The 21,890-nt window shown below is 37.9% G+C and overlaps 1 protein-coding gene across 1 annotated transcript; it reads left to right on the forward strand.

Annotated features, from left to right (window-relative positions):
* Positions 1 to 1,853: 1,853 nt before the first annotated feature.
* Positions 1,854 to 21,383, forward strand: LOC124174065 (brachyurin-like). The gene is made up of 7 exons (XM_046553200.1): positions 1,854 to 1,927; positions 11,819 to 11,882; positions 15,150 to 15,306; positions 16,386 to 16,552; positions 19,026 to 19,115; positions 19,648 to 19,784; positions 21,093 to 21,383. The coding sequence occupies exons 1-7, from the start codon at positions 1,877 to 1,879 to the stop codon at positions 21,252 to 21,254; spliced, it is 828 nt and encodes a 275-aa protein (XP_046409156.1). The 5' UTR covers positions 1,854 to 1,876; the 3' UTR covers positions 21,255 to 21,383.
* The last annotated feature ends 507 nt before the right edge of the window (positions 21,384 to 21,890 follow it).

Genomic DNA, 21,890 nt, shown 5'->3' on the forward strand with positions numbered 1-21,890 from the left:
AAAGAATTATGGGAAACATGTAGGTGTGTTGCGGGAAGGTATCACAAGTTTGACAGGATACTTAGAAAATTTTAATTTCAAATTTTTAACAAATGAAGGGTTATTTTTGGAAAAAAGTGTGAAAACATGTACCAGGCATCACAAATCATAAGATAACGTCGTTAAAATAATAATAAAAAAATACAAATTTTTGCCAAAAAGTCAGCCACAGGGCATTTTCTTCAAAAAACGGTCAGCACGGAATGTGTTAAACAACCCTTCTACCCATCCCTAACTCCCGAGTGTTTGACGGTCACTGTCGTAAGCGAGAGCTTCACAAACCTGTGTGTGTGTGTGAGTGCGTGTGTCCCGCGCGGACATTTGTTCCTTAGAACAAATCCGCAAGGTGCGTGAGTGTGGGCGTGATTTTCCTAGTTCTATATTTTTGTCTATTTCTTTGGTGTGAGTGGATCACTAAGCTGAAAATTTGCAAACCTGAGTGTGTGTGTGATTGTGACCTACGTGGAAATTTGTTCCTTAGAGCAAATCCGCGTGGTGCGTGACTGTGAGCGTGATTTGCCTAGTTTTATATTTTTGTCGTTTTATTTAGTCATCCTTCCAAATTCCCACACCCACATTTTTTGCCCAGCAAAGAGTAAGGCCTTGGGAAATTTATTATCTTTCAACTGTTAAACGGCCGTAGATCGTTCAATTAACTACATGGGTACAACGCTTCCCTTATAGATATACCTACTACTTGACCGGGAAAAGCCATTTCTATCACATCGCCTAACTTACAGACGCCCAGTGACAAAGTCAGATGGAGGAAGGTACTGTTCAGGCAACGTTTTTAACATAAACTGGCCCGTAACTTAGCCAGGAACAATTTTAAAGTGTGTTTTATACAAATATGACCCTTGGTAAAGCGGTTTTTAATGCCAAAGAGTAGGTGAAGAATATACAGAAAAGTGGTGTCTACCTTCTTCGATGTAACAATCCTGACTGTGACACCTTTTATGTTGACCACACTGGCCGCCAAAAAAAGAATAGGGCCCGTGAACATTTTAATTCGTTTTTAAAATGTGACAATAAATCTGTTTTTGCCAAACATCTATGTGAAATATGTTACACGAGGCTGATTTTGATCCTTGTATTTTACACACTTGCGACAAAAAACTGGACATTTTAGAAAATTTCGAAATTGTGTCATATTCAAAAACTATGTGGTAAGAAATTGCTTAGTGACGTTGTGCCGACCCGTCACCCCTCCTCAGCGTTAACCAACCCCATCCATCAATACCTCCCAATTCCACACCCAGATCCCATTAGGACGTGACCTTCTCCACTCAAACCACCAACCTTCACCCTACCTCAATATCCACATCACCTACTTCCCCTCCCACACCCCACTTGCAGTATAAAATGAACCTGGCTTGTTTGGAGATGGCAGTCTAGCTTGAAAATGACGTGGAACACGTCGAAACCGGTTGCAAAATATTAAAATTGTGTGGAAAGTACAAAGTGCTTTTACTTTATTCTATTATCAATCTCCATTCAATCTTACTTCCCGATCAGATCGAGACTCCTCCACATCACATTACGTCAAGTGCTGATTGGTCAAATGCTTATCCGATGATAAATTTACTCTGCATTTCCTCCTTCTTTAAGACAAGTAGGTTAAAGAGGTATTGAAATCTTATCTCATTATGATAGACATAAACTTTACAGAGTAGACACTTTACTTTACATAGACTTCCTCGGAGAAAGATATAGTAAAACCCATTTTTATAGATCGTTCGAATTATTATATCTTTGAGTGTTTCCTATAAAAACCCCCACTATTTACCGAGTTGCATTCTACCATTCGTTTGCAACGTCGACAACACTGCAGTCCGGCATGAAAGCCTTTTTGATTGTGGTGGTCCTCATCATCTTGGGTCATGCACAGGTATTTACGAGGTCTCCCTATACTATATAACTGATATCACTCAGTAATAATACCGATATTCCCAAAGAATATACCCGCAGTGAAAATCTCACGATTTATTTTTACTTCCATACCTAAGAGGAAATATTTTCCGAATATTAATATCTCATTTTTATAAGTATCACCATAAACATAAAAATGAGGTAATGTTGAATACGGAATGTAACGTTAATGATTTCGAAATGACCACTGCCGTCACTTTCCTAAAATTTTTCTGCGAGTCCATATAATTTGGCGGGAACGAGCACGGTGGCGCTACTTGCTCCGTAAAATTGGTAGCTGTAGCGGCCGTTCGCTTTGGAGACGGGTAGAGAGAAATCACGACACCCTCGCTTTAAGCTCCAAAACTCAACTACCTTTCTTATATCCCGTTTTACCCGGGGCTAAGGCCCATCTCCCCATCCCTTTGTAGAGGGCCTTCACTCCCCCTCCTCCTGGCTCCTCCTTTAAATGGTCAATAATTGATTTTTTTTTCTATGGCATCCCACTGCCAAGGAACAGATCCATTCCCATTAAATAATCCCTGAATAAATCTCGTATTTCTTGACTCTCATAAGATGAGCGATCACCAACGTTCCTGTCAATTCTACCTAGGTTGGTAATTTCACCTTCCGACAAGCCATCCCCAACCCCCTCCCCCCTCGCTGCGCGCCTGCAGCATATTTAGTCGCAGTCCAGCCTTCGAGCAGTGCGGATCGCTGTCTGTCTCTCTTGCTCGTGAAAGCTCTTGCGAAATGCCTAACTGTAGTGCTTGCGTGAAACCCATTAAGCGAGACCAAAAATCGCTCACTTGCGGCAAATGTGGTGACTTCTATCATCCGGTTTGTCTCTCAATATCCGATGATGACTTCAAGTTACTTAGTGAGAAGTGCCGACAATGGTTCTGCGACGCGTGTCGTGCCAAAACGCCGGGTCATCCTGTGGTAGCTGCACCGAGACCTGAGTCTTCTGAGGGCACCTCTTCCGATAGTCAACTTGTGCGCACGATGCTGCAAGAAGTCCTCGATCGCATGAACGCTCTGCAGGGCAAGCAAGAGGAATTAATTAATCTGGTGAGTGCTAACAGTGCCTCCTTAAGCGACCAGTCGAAGCGCCTAGAGTCGCTTCAGAAGGAACTATCAGTGATGTGTAATAAACTAGAATCAGTGGAAGCCGAGAATAGACGTCTTCAAAAGAAAATATGTGACCTTGAAGTTAAAATTAACAAAAACGAACAAGACTGTAAAAGAAACGTTCTTGAAATTCGTGGCGTCCCGGTTAACACCGGTGACAGTTTAACCGGTACAATCCTAAAGCTAGGATCGGTATTAGGTGTCCAAATGAAACCTGAAGATATCGACCAAGTTTTCAGACCGCGCCCCTCTCACAATCCGGAAGGTCTCACCAGAATCCCTCCTATTGTTGTTCGTTTCACAAGACAACTTATTAGAGATGAGTTAATAAACAAGCGACGAACACGCAGGGATCTCAATACCCGAGACCTTGGCATGGACTCCTCCAGCCCAATATACGTAGATGAGTCACTCACAATGGTCAACAAAAAGCTGTTTGCGTTGACGAGAGATTTGAAGAAAGCTGGAAAAATCAAGTTTGCCTGGGTTAGGGGTGGGAATATTCTGGCAAGGAAAGAGACGGGATCCCCCGCAAAAGTTATTTGTAAAGAGGAAGATCTTGATCATTTTTTATAGATACTCAAATAAGGGTACCAGTACAATTACCAGTAACATCCACCTCGCATGAGGAAATGAGAATTTCTCATGTCAACGCCCAGTCATTGATTGCTCACATCGATGATTTCAGACATTACTATTGTACAAACACTTTTCATGTAATCGGTGTGAGTGAAACGTGGTTAAACGAATCAATTGACTCTGTAATGGTTTCCTTACCTGGGTTTGTACTATACCGAAATGATCGTGAAGGAAAACGAGGAGGAGGGGTCGGCATATATGTACACTCATCATTAAAAGTCAAAGATTTGGGTCGATCTGCTAATGTAATTGATAATCAACTGGAGTATATCTCTCTTGAAATTAGCGGTCCATTTTCAAAATTATTAGCGACTGTTGTATACAGACCACCAAAGACAAATGGGTTGCCCGAACTCGAAAGTTTTCTTGTTAATACTGTTCCTAGTTATGTAAATCGAGTTGTCATGGGTGACTTCAACATCAATCTTTTAAAAGAAACAGCTGATAAAGATGCCTTCCTTAACCTATTACAAGTGTGTGGTTTGAATATTGTGCCAACTATGCCAACCTGTCATACGAAGAGCTGCAGCTCTCTCCTAGATATTATCTGTGTTGATGACCTTAATAAAATTACGTCCTCTGGTCAAACACCGGATCCGCCACTCTCATGCCACGACCAAGTCTTTGTTACCTACAAAATGTTAATTCCATCATTTACGCCAAAAATTGTAACCTTCAGAGACTTCAAAAATTTTGACGAGGAAAAGTTCATCACCGATCTATGCCAGATTAACTGGTTTTCCATCAGTAGACTGATTTCTGTGGACGACAAAGTTAACGAGCTAAACTCCCTCCTACTCAACACACTGGACTCGCATGCTCCAATCCGAAGTGTACGTGTCACCCATCCCCCGACACCATGGCTCACACCAGAAATTAAACTGAAGATAAAGGAAAGAAATATTACTCGAGCAATGTTCCGGCGATATAAAGTTCCGGCTACTCTCACTAGATACAAAACCATACGTAACCAAGTGAAGAGTATGATACGCAATGCAAAAAAAAATTATTTCAAACGCACTCTAGGAAAAAAGGGTGATCCTAAATCTATGTGGAAATCCATTCGTAATCTTGGAATTTTACCTCCTAAAACCAATAGCAATATCTTAAATATCCATCCAGATGTTCTCAATAATCACTTTGTCAAAAGTGAACCGCAAATCTCTCTCGAACCTCATATCCCACCTCCAGCGAATCATAATCAGTTCTTCTTCTCACATGTCTCATCGTCCTCAGTTTTTAGCGCGTGCAAAAAAATCACCTCCAATGCCAAAGGACATGATAAAATTCCCATTTCTTGCATTAAGAAGGCTCTACCTGTCATTTTGCCCTCGCTCCTAAATATAATAGATGCCTCACTTCAAACAGCACACTATCCTGCGACCTGGAAGCACTCCCTTATACACCCAATTGCTAAATGCCCCCAGCCCTCTACACCTGATGACTTCAGACCGATAGGAATTTTATGTGTTTTTGCCAAGATATTTGAGCGGATTGTATTTCAGCAATTAAGCTCATATACATCCACTGCTAACTTACTAAACCCCTTGCAGTCTGGCTTCCGTGGTCGACATAGCACTCAAACTGCACTCTTAAAAATTACCGAGGACATTCGTGAGGCAATGGACAAACGCCAGGTGACGATCTTAGTATTATTCGATTTCACCAAGGCTTTCGACTCCGTTTGCCATGAATTGCTCCTCCGCAAGCTGAGTACCCTAAATTTCTCAAAGAGTGCTGTTGACTGGCTTAGATCTTACCTCAGCGGTCGCACTCAAGCAGTGGTGGTCAGTAGTAACCTACAGTCAAACTGGATCCCTAATCCCGTGGGGATGGTACAAGGCTCAGTTCTTAGCCCACTTCTTTTTTCTCTCTTTATAAACGACCTCCCTGATGTCCTCATGCATTGTGACTACCACCTTTACGCCGACGATTTTCAAATTTATCGTCATTCATCGCCGTCCAATATTATTAATTCAATCGCACTTATCAATGAGGACATCGAGAGAATTAACAGTTGGGCGCAGGCTAATCATTTGGTTCTCAATGACAAGAAAACAACAGCAATAATTATAGGGAGCAATTATTTCTTTTCCCAATTAGACCATGAAAATCTACCTAAAATAAGACTCGGTAGCCACAATATACCTTATGAGGAAACAGTAAAAAACCTTGGAGTCATATTCGATCGAACCCTTAGTTGGAAGCCTCAAACAAACTATGCGAGGCGTAAAATTTTGGGATCACTACATCAACTTGTCAGAGCCAGAGAAATACTTACACCCGACATACGAATTTCATTAGTTAAAACACTAGTCTTCCCTCACTTGGATTATTGCGCAGCCTTATTCACTAACCAAGACGACGCAAACAATAATAAACTCCAATTGGCCATGAATTCAGCTGTAAGGTTTATTTACGATTTAAAAAAATGGGACCATATCAGTAACTATTACATTCACCTCAACTGGCTTAAGTATAAAGAGCGTCGCACCCTTCACATAATAACTCTAGCCTTCAGTATCTTAACGACCGGTTATCCGCCATACTTGTATGAGAAATTCATTAGAAAATCTGAGGTTCATGATATACCTACCCGAAATCATAACATTGACCTCCATATTCCAAAACATCACACGCTACATATGAACAAATCATTCATAGTAACCGCCTCACAAATATGGAACTCTCTCCCAGCCCAAATAAGAAGCAGTACAAATGTCAATAGGTTCAAACACAGCACATATGGGTTTCTGAAGAATGCCTCCTTATCCCCAAGTTAAATTTCTTTTGTTTATATTCACTTTCTTATGTTCATATTTCTTGTTTATATTCACTTTCTTATGTTCATATTTCTTGTTTATATTCACTTTCTTATGCTCATATTTCTTGTTTATATTCACTTTCTTATGTTCATATTTCTTGTTTATATTCACTTTCTTATGTTCATATCTCTTGTTCATATTTCTTTTGTTTGTCACCTTTAATTTTGTAATTAGTGTGTTATATCGAAGTGCGATTATTTATTATTTTTTTTTTGTCGAAAATATTGTATTGTTTCTTTCATGTACTAGGCGATATGCACTGTTCAAATTTGACTGTATATGTATATATATTTATTTACTTTTTATTTTATTTATCTATCTCAATGTGAAATGTAGAAAGATGTACTTATATTTTCTTATGGGCCCCAGTGCCTACGAAAATAAACGATATTATTATTATTATTATTATTATATTTGTATCTCATTTCCAGCCTCATCTCTCCGCTGTATCCACGTCCTCGTCCACCTCCTCCTACTCCTCCACCTAATATTTCTTTCTCTTTCTTTCCTAACCACTCTCACTGCTTCGACAACAGCAATGACTCCCAACACGTCCTGAACGTATCGAATATCGGCCATTTTGGAATAGCTGCAGTCACTCGGGCTCTACTGTTTCCACGACTGGCACCACTGACACGGGGTAGAGTACGGCACAGGGGTTGGCTTCGTGTGTACACATAGCCTGCAGGCAGTCCGCTATCGGCTGCCGCCAAGCCATCCCGCAAGATTCTGCACAATATTTCACGCCGTCTACGTTGCCAGAAATATCACCGTGTGTGCAGAACTTTAGGGGATCCGTGCGAAAGGAGAGACCGACCACCCTTTACAGTGGCGTTCATTGGACCGCTCCTATGCGATTATCTGTCATTTATCTCGGAAGTTAGATACACGGATAAAGAATTTATCTAAGGGCCTATTCAAGCAACCTCGGAAGTTATAGATACACCGACAAAGGGATTAGGTACCTAAGGGCCCCGGCAGCGACGTGTTCAAGTTGCCCCAGAGGACGAATTCTTCCCTTAAAAAAGTGAAAGAAAGCATTAATATAAATTTAAGTGAGCATTTTTTTAATAATTCAAAATAAACAGTGCAATTTACGATTTTGAGTTACAGTGTTATCAGTTCTTCCGATGCCTAAGGAAACAAGCCCATAATTGTATTCTTGACTAACCTTGTCCTTTAAAACGAAAATTTTTTAGAAAATGAATATCACTGGAAACTGGAATGAAAATATTACTTACTCTAACTCACATAACGTTGTTACTTTGTACGGTAGGGTTGGAGTGCGAGCATATTTTCTGACGGTGGATATTAGTTGGGGATGTTCCAATAATCCTTTTTTATTATAATATTTTATTATAATATTTTTTATTATAATAATCCTTTTTTATTATAATATTTTGATCTTTGTCCTCTCTTTTGCGCCCTTAATCTTATATAAGTTTCTCATTTCACAATACCCAAAGGAAGTATGCGTTCGCAGCCTCGGTACAATACCTTGCTATATACTGGCCACCAGGGATGCCGAGTTATAAAAAATATAGTCATATGATCAACATTAGAACCCTAAAAAATCGACTCTTGATAACTGGACACTCCAGGGAAAATCGACAAGTCTGACACTTTTTTCCTCACCCCTTAACGAATTTTTGAGGGGGATCGGGCACCCCTTCAGGCCCCTTGGAGTCGGCGCCACTGCTGGTCACATTGAACCGAGCACGATGCGGATTTGAGAATAAAAACAAGTTTGTAAAACAAGCATTCATTTTTAAAATGGCAGCCTGCCAGCACCAGAAATTAATGTCATTTTGACTATAGTAGTTGAGGATATTGCATTTGAGGAAACCACGCATAGCTATGCGTGGCTTCCTCAAATGATTGGTCACTAACTACCTAAGGTACCTAACTAACTAACTACCTAAGTTCAAGGAAAGTAATTCTAAATCGTACTGCATGACGATCTGGATTGCAATCAGTGGGCACTGGTGAGGAATTTTTTGGGAAAATAAAATGCTTATATTATTATATGATACCTTTATTATCAAAATAATAAGTCATAAAAAAGTCGAAAGTGCTTAAAAAATAGGATATTTCGCACAATAAATTCCTATCATTCCTCTCACATTTTGAATGTTGCGCGTCAATGTGCCTTCGCCGCAGACGCGGCGAAACGATCCATATAGGAACAGAATCTGTAACCCAAGGTGCGTATAATAGGCACTAACATGCTCTAACTTCTGCTTGTTCTATACGCACGGCTCAGCTCATCCGGCTATAAGCTCAGCCAAATCACTCAGCGGGAACCCATTTCTGGCGAACTGGTTTCGAAGTTAGCAGATTTACATTGTTTACAACATATCCATCAATTTTTGTGGCATAAAAAAATTGTTTTCTGAAAAATTCTAATGATAAATCTAGCTTTCTTGCAACAAAATTCCAAGTTATTGGAACGAAAACTACGGGAACACCAATCGCTCAAAGTAAGGCAACTTGATTTTACGCGCAAAAAACGGGTACTTTTTCAGAAAAATTTAGTAAAGGAAATAATATGGGATGAAAACATTTTTAAAGTAAATAATTCAACGTATAAATGGATTTTCTATCGTTTGCTTTTTGTTGCATTTAAATTGATTCCTTCGTTTAGACGATAGAGCTCCTCAAACTCGGATGTCTCGCTTTTTTTACAGACCATAGTAGTGGGCATTCAGCCCTCACTTCCCGAGAAAGACGATTTGCAATTATATATGCACGGACGGAGAAAGAGCTCATACAAGAAGCATCGTCTGTGCTTCTTGTGATCGTATTCAAAAAAGATAGTGGGCATGTTCCAGGCACCTGCCTAGGTAGAAGAACAATAACTTTCATATAACTTTAATGGCGACTAGCACATGGAAACGTAACACATCATAGTCAACAAGATTCTAAATAAATTCTAAGATTCTAAATAATAAACTCTAATAAAGCTATTCAAGATTGTCAGAGGTGATGGAAGATATGGAAGTACATTTAAGGGTTATGACACTGCTTCAAAAAAGATTTTAACCGTGATTTCTGTTAACATATTTTATTTATTAAGAATTCGGGATTCGTGAAATTTAGATTTTATGCATAAATTTATAAATAGTGGACCTTATAAATTTACCATATTTTATAAATAAAATGATTGCCTAGGATACAGTAATTGGGTCAATGCTCAGAGTAAGGATTGGGGTAGAGGGCGCTTTCAGGCTGCGCAGTAGCAGATTCTTGTAGTCAACATGGTTACCACGTGATCGTGGGAAGTAGTGCGGGAATCCCTTGTGGGAAGAATTGTGGGAAGTGTGGGATGCATATGCTGTATATGCGGGATCTTGACTACATGCGCAGTAGCCAAAGCGCACTCTCCCCCATCCTTACTCTGAGGGTCAATGTAATCAATACCTGAATATAATCAAATGGCATTTCTATGCAAGAAGAACTCAATGGATGGGCATGACGAAGTTGATGCCGAATGTTACGAGAGCTGGTTTGAGCACTAACGACATGCAAATCTAACCGAAGGCTCTATTATAATGCCTCTTATCACTCATTCTGGAGGAAAAAACATTGAAGAATAGTTTGGAGTGGTAAAGGAATTAGCTTTGATGAGGACAGCTTGAAAAGAGAACTTTTATTTATGGTTAACCAAGTACGGGATACATTTTTAAAAACATTGAGATTGATTAATTAACTACCACGACTTTTATGTACGTTAAATATTTACTTCTCCTATAAAAAGATAGTGGGCATAGTCCAGGCACCTGCCTAGGGAAGATAGCTAACGACAACAACGCCGATACCGTATTAAATATTTACGTACACGTGGTTGACTGAATTGCGTTAAGTTTTTGCTGTCGGAGAAAACATTTATTAATATAATTATGATTTGACCTGTGCTAAATCCCCGAAATGCTGAGTTAGATCATTTGTGTTTCTCTTCGGTGATACCTAGAGTGAAAGCCTTCATGTGATTGTTGTGTTTTAGTGTGTTCATTCACTGATTTATCGCTAGTTCTTCAGTTTTTTCATCGATTACTAATATTTTTATTTAACATTTCAGCATATTTATTTAACAAAATTATGCCTAAATGCGTTACGTCGCCGACAAGAAACTAAAACCATTGTCGGAGAAGTGTGTATCATGCTAGTTTGTTTGTGTGAAGTGAAATTCCCGTGTTCTTGTAATAACATGAGTGACATGTTTCTGTTGTGAAACACGCGTGTTATGTTGGCTTAATGCACTACCAGAATTATATTCTTTAGTAATATAAAGAAGTCTTTCTTAAATAAAGACATGTGAGGTATTTGTTGATGTAGTTGTTCTCGCTCTAATCACGGCTTAACTTGTGCTTTTCGATAACTATTCAAGCTTGATGGAACTGGTGAAAGTTGTTGTTCTAGTGTTGTGGTTCTGTCAATATGGCAAAGATTTCCCCTTTTAGATGACTATTCAATATTCTTGGAGCAGATAAAAAATTGTATAGTTGTTCAGCTGATAATTATGGCAAAATTGTATAGCTTTTCTGTAACTATTCAAGATTGTCAGAGGTGATGGAAGATGTGGAATTACAATTAAAGGTTTTATGACACTGCTTCAAAAAAGATTTCAACCGTAATTTCTGTTTACGTATTTTATTTATTTGGAATTCGGAATTCGTGAAATTTAGATTTCAAGCATAAATTATAAATAATTAACCTTATAAATTTACCATATTGGATGAATTTGTATATTTGAAACTTTTTTCAATTGAATAATTTTCAATTGAACGGACCAATTTCGATCTGATATTTCCAATAGGGCATACGATTAGTGGAATTACCCTGCTGGGCGCCATTCGTTTCGAGCAGGCTAATGCCGACACCGTGTTACTCTCCACCCTTCCTTGCCTAACCTTCCGTCATGGTGCAAATTACCTCAGCTGTCGGTCCCTTCCTATATATACAGTACTTGAGAGCTAGTCTCTGATATTTTCAAGGTTTTCGCCCCATTATTAATGCCGGGCACGATGGTACATAAATAATTTGGAAAATGACTGCGCTAAACCAGTACCACAGCTCCTCGAAGCGGCACTCAGAAGATGTGTTTAAATTCATGTAGACAAATCTTCATAAGAAAAACATTCAATGCTTTGTAAAACTTCCCAAGAATATTATTTAAAAAATAAATGAATAAATATATATATGACCTAAAATTCGAATGAAGATCTTCATTACCATTTCAATTAGCAACTTTAATAAAATTTCCCATCTTTTTACAGACCTTTGAAATAAAGAACCTTCATCCTGTTGGATTAGAAGACGCTTCTGCATTGAAAGAAAATGGTGAGTGATGGAAACCAATTTTTTATATCATCGTAAAGTACCCATAAATTGATCATTATTGGCTTTGAAAATATTGCAAGTTATGTAGACCACAATACCCGCAGTATTGAGTTTGGACGAAAAACTTCTGGCCACTGGTTTAGGGCATAAAAAAACGTTCTAATAGCATAAAATCAAAGGACCTTTTTTCCAAGAGTAAACCATAAAAGTGCAGTGAAAAGACAAGGCATTTTTTGTTGAATCCCCCATCCCCAATCATGTAAAAAAGCAAATCATAAGAGCATTTCATGATTATTTACCTAGTCTTTCGGAAGGGCTCATATTAGGATTGAAATATACACAACAAATTTTGAAATTTTGGGGGAGGCCGTAGGAGTACTCCTCCTGTTGAAAGGTCACAGAGCCCCCTGGTTTTCCTTCCTTGTTCCAAACTTAGATCAGCCACTGCAAGAAATGTTTTCATAGTAAAAACCGTAATCATTTAACGTTTATAAATGCAATGTTTTTACACATAAAACTGTAATCTTGCTATAATCAAGGGATCTCAGCGAGCCTCTCTAAGTGACTGTGCAATGTAAGAGAAAATATCAGCCAACTTGTGAAAAGGTCAAATTTTCACACACATTATTCCAGGAATGAGGATTCCCTTGATGCATCACCCTGTAAATTTCACTTTAGAAAAAAGTTTTTCTTTAGTATTTAAAAAATTTGTCTCTTTAATGGATAACCTGAAGAGGCTGAGGATGTAAGTGTGTCTTAATTTTATTCAGATATATCCTCTAGCTTAGTCAAAAAGCTTTCTACTCTTGAAATCACTATTTTTGAAAGTGATAACATTAAGATATCCTTTGGCACTGTCTAATATTTTGTGTTATTATATTATGTATAATCTGTATCTGAATAGTTGTATAAATAATGTATTTTTCTTTGTCTTATATTAAACCTTTCGCTCCGGACGTCGGATGGAGCTGACGGGCATTTTCAAACGAAGAACACTTGACGTCGGGTATAGCTGTCGTGGATTTTTCAACGTAAAAGACAGGACGTCAGCTCTGACCGACGCGAGGAAAGGGAAGTGGCCGCTGAGGTAGCAATAGGGTAGTTTCCTTCATCAAAGAAAACGAAAGACATTGATTGCGATTCATTACCCACCATTAGTGTATTCATAATACACAAATTATTTGGTTTTAGAAATTCCAGTTTGAATGGCAATGGTCGACTTAAACCGCATTTTAAAAGGCCAGATTGGTGCCCATGCGATGCCACTCCACGTGACGTCACAGGGAGCAAGTTTCTATACGAGTAGATAGGAGTTTTACATGGTCTGAGATTACCAATGCATGCATGAGGCACAGAGCTCAGGTAAACATCTCTTAATAATCACCTATTAAAACTGCCTAAGGTATGAAAGTTTTCTTCGTTTGATAGGGTATTAATAATCCTTATTTAAGCCAAGCGCTACCAGCTAGCAGGGTACTCTGCTACCTGCAAGCATCCTGCGTCGTATCAGCGCTCAAAACCTCGCCCCAAGGTCACCTTACTTGCGGGAGCAAGAGCCAGAATGACGTCACACGGGGTTTTCCCAGCATTAATACTTTGCCATCGCGTTTTCGCGCGCTTGAAAATTTTCACTCTTCATTTAATCGAGAAAAATAGATATCATCATTTAAAATTCTAAAAGCGTGAAATACGTAATAATATTCCGATTTAGGTAATAAAAAATAGGAAATTATCCCATTTTCAGATGAATTCAGGCCCGAGACCCAGCTTAGGGCCACTCCTCGGAAATTAAGCCCGACCTTCCCACTCATTTATGATCACCCTCACTGCAGGAATCCGTTGCGAAGTAGTGATGTTGTTATTAATTTTTTCAATCATATATGTTGTTGCATACTACATTTTTTTAATGAATTCTTTGTTTTTTTCTGTGCGTAAGCAATTTTTAAACGAAATTTTAGAGTTAAAAATAATGGACTTCCGGAAATATAGCCTCATTACCTTTTATTCACTAACTTTGTTGTTATTAACGCTAGAAATCCACATTGCTGAAATAAATTCTTTTAGCAGAGTAAATTATTGAAAATAAAATTCAATGTTTGGTTGAAAAAAAACACTGGTAAGGTAATAAGTTGACCGTGGATTCGTGCTATGATAGGGTTAGAGGGTGTAGTCCAGTGGCCGGGGTAAGGGACGGGCCCCGTTTAGCTGCGTCCCATTTCTGAGGGACGAAAATACCAGGGTAACCCCCCCTCAAAAAAGATCTGTGTAAAAGAGGTTTAAAATATTCTCATGATACTCGTACCTCGGAAAATGTTTTCCAATTGTAGGCGGCGCGCCGCGAACCTCACACTATTATACAAATGCATAAAATACATTACTTACGAAGTTATCAAAGCTTGATACTAAAAATTTATCCAGAGAAAACTGAATACACCCTACAATGCCTATCACTTCGCAACGTGGTTTCTGTATTACCTACGTCACAGTACAGTGACGCATTGTAGCAATGAAAAGCAACTTAAAAATCCTCATACACAATATTAATGGATAAAATATATACATTACGACGTAATGATAGCTTAATGTCAACAAAACATGAAGGAAATCAGAAATTACCGAACAATACCAACGCTTGATCGACCTACGGCAAATGCATAGCCTCTGTTGCAATGCGTTGGTTCCCTCGAAGCTCTACTTTCGAGACGGAAACGAGATCGCGCGCGTTTTTGAAAAATTGGTCATGTTTGAGCTGCTGTATCTCAGCAACGGATCAAATGTATGTAAAATGGCATACATGTTCATAATCAACCATCATATATGAGTATTTATGCTAAGTTTTAAGTCTCTATCTCAAAAAAGCCATTTTCGACTTTTGTCCGGCTTTTTCCGATTTCAGACCTCTGTGCTCCGGTAGGAAAGGGTTAATAGTGTATTTTCCCTGTCCATTTCTTGCACTCATTCCAGATATATTTTGATGCATTCTATGCTGAAAACTATTTCACGCTCAAGTTGCTTAGTGTCCATTAAAAATTATTATTATTAATACTACTACTATTATTGTTATTGTTATTATTTTGTTATTATTGTTATTATTAAAAAATGTTTTTATGCACGATAGCTGAGAATTGCAAGTGCAGTAAAAAGTAGAAAAAAACTGACTTATAAGTGAAATCTATGCTACAATCATTAGTCAACAGTATTATTATAATAGAAGGAAATATCAACCATCAAAATTCTCTAATATGCATCTACATTATCTGTTTTTAGGCATACATTCTGCAGAACCAAAGATTGTAGGTGGTGTCTCAGCTTCCCTAGGAGAGATTCCATTCCAGGTATCTATAGATGTCGATACTAACTGGTTCATCGGAGGGGTCATCATCCATCCTTGGTATATACTAACATCCGCTAAATATATTCCAGGGTGAGTTGATTTATTTGAATTTTTCAATCAGATACCTGTGCATGATTTCTTTCAAAGTTAGGCACAGCCCGAAATTAAACTGGTAGGGGGCATAATTTTATGGTATGAATCCATGGAATAGTTATTTTGGGCTACATTTCCAAACTAAACTGGTAGTTTGTGGTGATATTTTTTGGAAGTTAAGCAAATGGAATTTATTTGTTGAATCCAAGGCAGGTCAGACATTTTTGTTATTTCAATAGTTAAATTAATATTTTTGCTTTTAGTTTACCATAGTTAAATTAATGCTCAGTTTTGTATATCTTAAAGCCAGGCACTAAAAAATTTGTTATAGCTACCTAAGATGAAAGAAAACATTTACAAAGCCTATCTTTTGTTTCGCTCCATTTTTTATGCTTGTGTGGTGCTCAGCAGCACTGCAGTGGGAAGATAATATCAGCACTAACTGATAAAACTGTACTAAGCATATTAACAGATTTCCGGCAGACCCAACATGGGTATTTTCCCTTTCTATATTTCGTATCTTTGTGCCACTATGTATATAGCTTTAAAGAGTTCAATTTAGGCGACTATGACCATAAGAGGCCAGTTGACTCTAGCAGAAGGTTTTTATTCTATGAGAGGTAACCCTCCTCTATTTGGATGCACTTCAAAGGGTACTGATACCTATGGCTGAAATGAAGTCAATCCATCATTTACACAGAGCCTGTCTCAAAAATTTCAGAAGTATTGGAAATCATTAATGAATAAAAAACATGGGAAAATTTCTGGAATCTCCTTCCTTGTCACGAAAAAAGCATGCTCATCCTAATTCTCATTATGTCATCCACAGAAATTTCCAATTTAGAGACATAATAGCTAAAATGAAATCAATACATATAATATATTTAATATAGGTACTCAATAGATATATGCAGTCATAATAATCAACTAAGCACGTAATTGCAACATGTTGATTGGTTTCACTCCATCACATTGAATTTAAATAGTATTCAAAAGATAAAATCATTAGAACTTTTAATAAAAAAAACCTGAAAGTGTATTCATAAAACACTTCTTGGAAACATTTCATATTTCAGAGCGAAAACATTCACAATCTATGCAGGTGTCATTAAGCGACATGGAGATGAGAGCTCACGGCAGGTTATGGTAGCAACTGAGAGATATGTTCATGAAGATTTTAATAAAACCACTCTACTGGCAGATATTGCCCTGCTGAAGCTGCCTCATCAACTGGAATTTAATGGTAAGTTGAAATTTTGCGGAGACTTTTACTCCTGACTTTTAAAATTGATTATGTACAAATCAAATAAAGGCTATAGAGCTATGAGGAAAACTAATATAGTCATAAAAGGTTGGTTTTCTGTTATTCCTAATTAACTATCCAATTCAGGCTGATTTAAAACACTCAGTTTGAATTTCCTTCTAAGAAAATGTCACTAATATCTTTTGGTTTTGACAAGTAAATGTCCTGCAGCGATGGATTAATTTTAATCATCTTCAAAAATTTTACTTTCGTGTAATGGAATCTGATCATGCAGGGGAGAGTGGGGTCATGGTGTACACATAAGCATTTTTACTTTATATCTTTCAGTTGAAAACATCAGCGCAAGTGGCAATCATATTATTTTGAAGTAAATTTGATTCCCACCAATTATTTGCTTCATATTTGGAAAATTTAACTTGCTTTGAGTTGTACACCTATTTTACAAAACCCTTACGCTGTACGGTACTGTCCCGAGTACCGGGGCAAAACCATACACCAGTTGCGGCAATACCGCTCTGTGCGGTATTGGCGCTGGTGATGATGAACGATAATGCAAATAATGTGGGAGGGGAAAACAAAGATGGAGAATGTAATTTAAAGTTTTATTCCATCATCAGAATAAGTAAAATATAGAATATTAGCTTATATCAAAATTAAAATAATACCAACCCCCGATCTTAGTTGCAAAAAAGTGAGATAACATAAAACTAAAATCAAAGAAAATCCTTTTATAGTTACGATTAAATGTTTTATTGTAGCATCAAAATATGAAAATCCATAATTAGCACAAACAAATTGACGACACGACGGATGAAGGTCATTCGGATTATTGAGGTGTTCCGACTATCGAGGTTTGCCTGTACTTGGGAGGATTGGCAACTCACACACTCAAACGTCCTTCATAATTCACATAAGCATTTTAATATTCAAATTGCTCAGAAAAATTATAATACTATATGAGGCATTATCGTTCAACACGGGGAAATACCGTACACCTTGCGCCTTGCACGGTATTGCCCCATGCAAGGGGTACGGAATTGCCCCAAAACCACATGACGCAGCATTTTCAACCCTAACCTAAAATAAGAACAATATAGGATTTGTGTTTGGTGTTAAAAATAGCCCATGATATGAGCTATTCAAAACCACTAGTTTGAATATATGTAGTCACTAATAGCATGTTTCTCTTACCTCAGTTCGAGTTACTCTTTAAAATTTTAAGAAAAGTTGACAAAACAGAAAAACTTTCATCACATACACGTACGTAAAGGCAGAGGCTCCCAGATTGTCTTTATCGGTTACACTTTTCTTCCGCTATGCAGCAGTACTTTCACTTACTACATACTCCAGCGAATCTAAAATTATGCTGCACGGTATTGTCCCGCCGTATGGTATTACCCCTGTCTCCCATACCCTTCGCTTTACTATTAATTGGCTATCAATTCCTAAGCTAAAACATACTCTTAATAACCTTTAAGCTCTCCCTTTCTCTCCCCTTCTCCCTAGGTTTCCCCCGAATTTTGTCACTTTCTCATATCATACCGACTTGTGCTTCACCCGAAAATGCTTCAATTGCGGTGAGGAGGATTTTGCTCTTCCTCGCGATAATTTCACGCTACAGTGCACGCAAATGGTATGCATTGGTTCTCCTTATCTCAATAGAAATGAAAGACATTTTTATTGGTAAATCATTAAATTAAATTGCAACTGCGCAATCTGCAATACAATTAACAGTATTTAAAACAGCATCAACGTCACGTGCGACGAGGTGCTCGACCGCTCAGCATGAGGAAAGGGTGGGCAGCAGAAGCGCGATGAGGTGGAGGGCAGGGACTCCGACTTACAAAAAGCATTGGGGGGTCGAAACCGGGGATCTCGCCCCGGGAAATTTTATAAGTAGTGAGTTTTAAGTTTTTTAAGCATTTTAGAAGAGCCGTATGATCAACATTAGAATCCTTATAACTCGTATCTCGAAATCTGGACACTCCGGGGAAAATCGAAAAGCCTGAAACTTTTTTTCCTCACACGGATAACGAATTTTTGAGGGGGCTCGGGCCCCCTCAAGCCCCATGGAGTCGGCGCCACTGGTGGAGGGGAAGGAGCGCGCTCCCTCCCTATTTCAAGCAACGATCTCGTTCTGATCTCAAACTGGCACCACAGAGCCACATTTAAAATTTTAATAAAAGGCAAACAAAATGTAAGCTATCCATATTTACTTACTTTATCATATAAGGCTGGCATTTATTTTTCAGTTCCTTGTTATCACCTGCATTATCATCACTTGTATCATAGCTCCCTCTGTCTTCAACCATATGAAGGTGTAACATGATATGATCAGAGAAAGTGGCTATTAACAATGCATACATTATTTGAGAGATTCTTTTATCAACTATTATAAGCTAAAGTTAAAATTAAAAAAAATAAATTGAATAAACATTTTTTCTCTTTCAAGACTACGTTTCTTCAGCCTACCTTCCAGCTGATGATTATTCATTTGCCAATGATGTCGCATGGATTAGTGGATGGGGTAGTAATCATATACGTAAGTGGTAAATATATATGCTACTAGAACTTCTTCATAGTAGATGATTGAGTTTCCTGAAAGTCTTACAACATTACTGTGTTATTTTGGGTCTTTTCAGTATTTTTTCTCAAAATTAATATGTTTCAACATACATGCAGTGGACTTATATCCTACACAGCTTTCTATACGTAGGTATTTTTTAAGTCAAAAACATGAGTATAATGCGAGATTACGAATGATAAATTTGGCAGATTTTTTTGTCAAGCCATCCTCAGACATTGCCGTTCTACATAAATGGGCCACTTAATTGATATTGACAAGCACTGCAAGTGAGCACATAGTTAACAGAGAATTTAGGTCATTGCACTCTTTTCATATGGTCAATGTCATTTTAGTCTACTGGAGTATAAATTCTGTCTTTGGGAAGTGGTAGTAAAAACATTTAAGTACAATCTAATGTGCTCCAATGGTAACTAATTCCAGAGACAACAATTACATAAAACCAATTTTTACATATAGCCTTATTATTATACTGATTTCATTTTAATAGATGGAGAGTTTGCCCCTATACTACAAGTTGCTACGGTGACAATTATGTCCGATGAGGACTGCCTTGCCATATGGCCTCACTATGTAGTAAATGCTACTATTTGCACTCGGGGTGAAATTGGAGTTGGAGCATGTAATGTGAGTACTTATTTTTGTTGAAAATAAACTTTCATTGACAGGGCATCATAAATAGCCAAAAAACAGCTTTTCAGAAAGAACAAATCATTTCTTTAATAAGAAAAACATTTAACAATATTTAACTAGAGGGATTTGTGCTGGCTATCTGAGGCATTAGCGTGATGTCTTGTACCCTATCAGCCAAGGCAGCGCGGGTATTCAAATCTCCGTCCTGCTGTACCGTTAGGATGGCGTGGACATGAGCGGACAGCTGATTGAGCCATAGCGTCCATAGAAATGAATCTGGGATCAATGTGCTGGCGAGGGATCGGATATGATGCAAAAATTAGGAGGACTTGCGATCTTCTATCTCCTCATTTTCGAGGAGCTGTCACATCTGCTACTCTTGGGATGCTGTGAGAGGGCTTATATTAATCAGCTCCTCCTTCAGCCACATATATTTGACTTCCACAGGTGGTGAAATAATAACATCACTCACTTCTGTGGTGTATCTCTGGTCTAACTGGGACAAAATATAATAAAATTTTACCTTTAATTCTCTTTTGATACGTTCTTAGAATTAATGATTATTTTCTGGGGGGAGGGGCACAAGGGGCTGACAGGCAAACGGTATTCTTACATTTGAGATTTAAAACAACATGTAACAATTACTGCACAAAATATTCCCTTTATTTTAATATGTAAGTCATTAATACGAAATTATATGATTAAGGCTCTGTAATGCACAAAAAAACGAATGCAAAAATGCCGTATTAAAAATCTTGTCTATTTTTTAAGCATCTAAGGGAGGCATGCGCCCCTGTGCCCCCCTAAATCCTTGTTTGCACACACCCATATGAAATTACAGATTAACATGCGATTTAGGACAGTCACTGTTTGTGGAGATAAGAAGATGGTTGCAAGGTTATAAGAGAAGGTTACAAGGCAATGGGAAGACTGACTCAAGGCCAGTCAGTGGTTCATCGTTTTGTATCTTCTAGTCGTCCAAAGAGGAATTACTTGACTTGGTAGTGAAAACAGTGTTGTAATAGACACCATTATCTACCAATGAATGTCAAAAAAATTACTCAAGCTTCCTATGAGGGTACAAGTGCTCTTAAAACATCTTATGTATTTATAAAAGAATAGCAAGTAATCCTTAACCATTTACGAAATAGAAAATTTACTCATTCAAAGTAAATTTTCATTTAAATGTTTTAATTTCAAAGTAAATTCAGAACCATTTCTAATAAGTGATGCGAAGTGCTAAATCTACATAAAAGGAAATATTTATTTTCCTCAACTGCTATGTTTTTTGTTGCCTTTCAGGGCGATCGTGGTGGTCCGCTCTTCACAAATACCACCAGTGGAAGTCGATCCCTCCTTGTAGGAACACTAACTATGCATACTTTAGGTACTTGTGGTACGGATCCAGATTTGTTTACCAGAGTAAGCTCATACAGGCAATGGATAACTGACCATATTGAATAATGTTCCTGTGGAAGTGTTTTTAAATTTATGAATGTTATTCAATCAATTAATAAGCTGGTATTTTCTCCTGTGAACCGATATGTCCAAATTACTAATTTGTCTCAACAATTTTATAATAAAAGATATCAAACCGTGATCTTTTGATGATATATCTTCCATTAATTCATCTCTCTGAGGTCGTATAACTTTGAAACTTTCATCAGATTTTATTCAAAGAAATGACCTGGACTGAATAGCTGTGTGCCTTTCCAATCCATCCACTAGTGCACACAGCCACACTTTATGTTGAAATAAAATGGCTGCCAATGGAGACTACTCTTAAGTAAGGTGACAATAGATTCAGTTTCGTTTAAACGCAAGGAAGAGACTATGCAACTGGACTGGCAGCGTTTTCCAAGCCCAAAAAATAAAGCTACATATTTTTCTTTCAGGACGGGTGATAATGGCTTGACCCAAAAATAACAGCATGGCACATTCATTGATTCGTACCGGAAATTATGTAGAGATACGACTATCTTTTTTACAGATTATTTAAGTTTTGGATTGTTAATGCTCGTCATAAGGAACCCTCTTCCCTCCGGTAATGTAGCTCAAGAGAAGATTCTCTATTTTTTAACAATGAACGTCACTGATCGT

The sequence above is a fragment of the Ischnura elegans genome, chromosome 2 (genome assembly GCF_921293095.1).
Source record: "Ischnura elegans chromosome 2, ioIscEleg1.1, whole genome shotgun sequence".
Classification (NCBI taxonomy): Eukaryota; Metazoa; Arthropoda; class Insecta; order Odonata; family Coenagrionidae; genus Ischnura; species Ischnura elegans.

What these genes read in the sequence shown, in the direction of transcription:
- LOC124174065 (XM_046553200.1), top strand. Translation starts at nt 1,877, where the DNA reads ATGAAAGCCTTTTTGATTGTGGTGGTCCTCATCATCTTGGGTCATGCA. An exon ending in TCCGCTAAATATATTCCAGG is followed by an intron (nt 15,307 to 16,385) that starts GTGAGTTGATTT and finishes TTCATATTTCAG; the next exon opens with AGCGAAAACATTCACAATCT. An exon ending in TTGGAGTTGGAGCATGTAAT is followed by an intron (nt 19,785 to 21,092) that starts GTGAGTACTTAT and finishes GTTGCCTTTCAG; the next exon opens with GGCGATCGTGGTGGTCCGCT.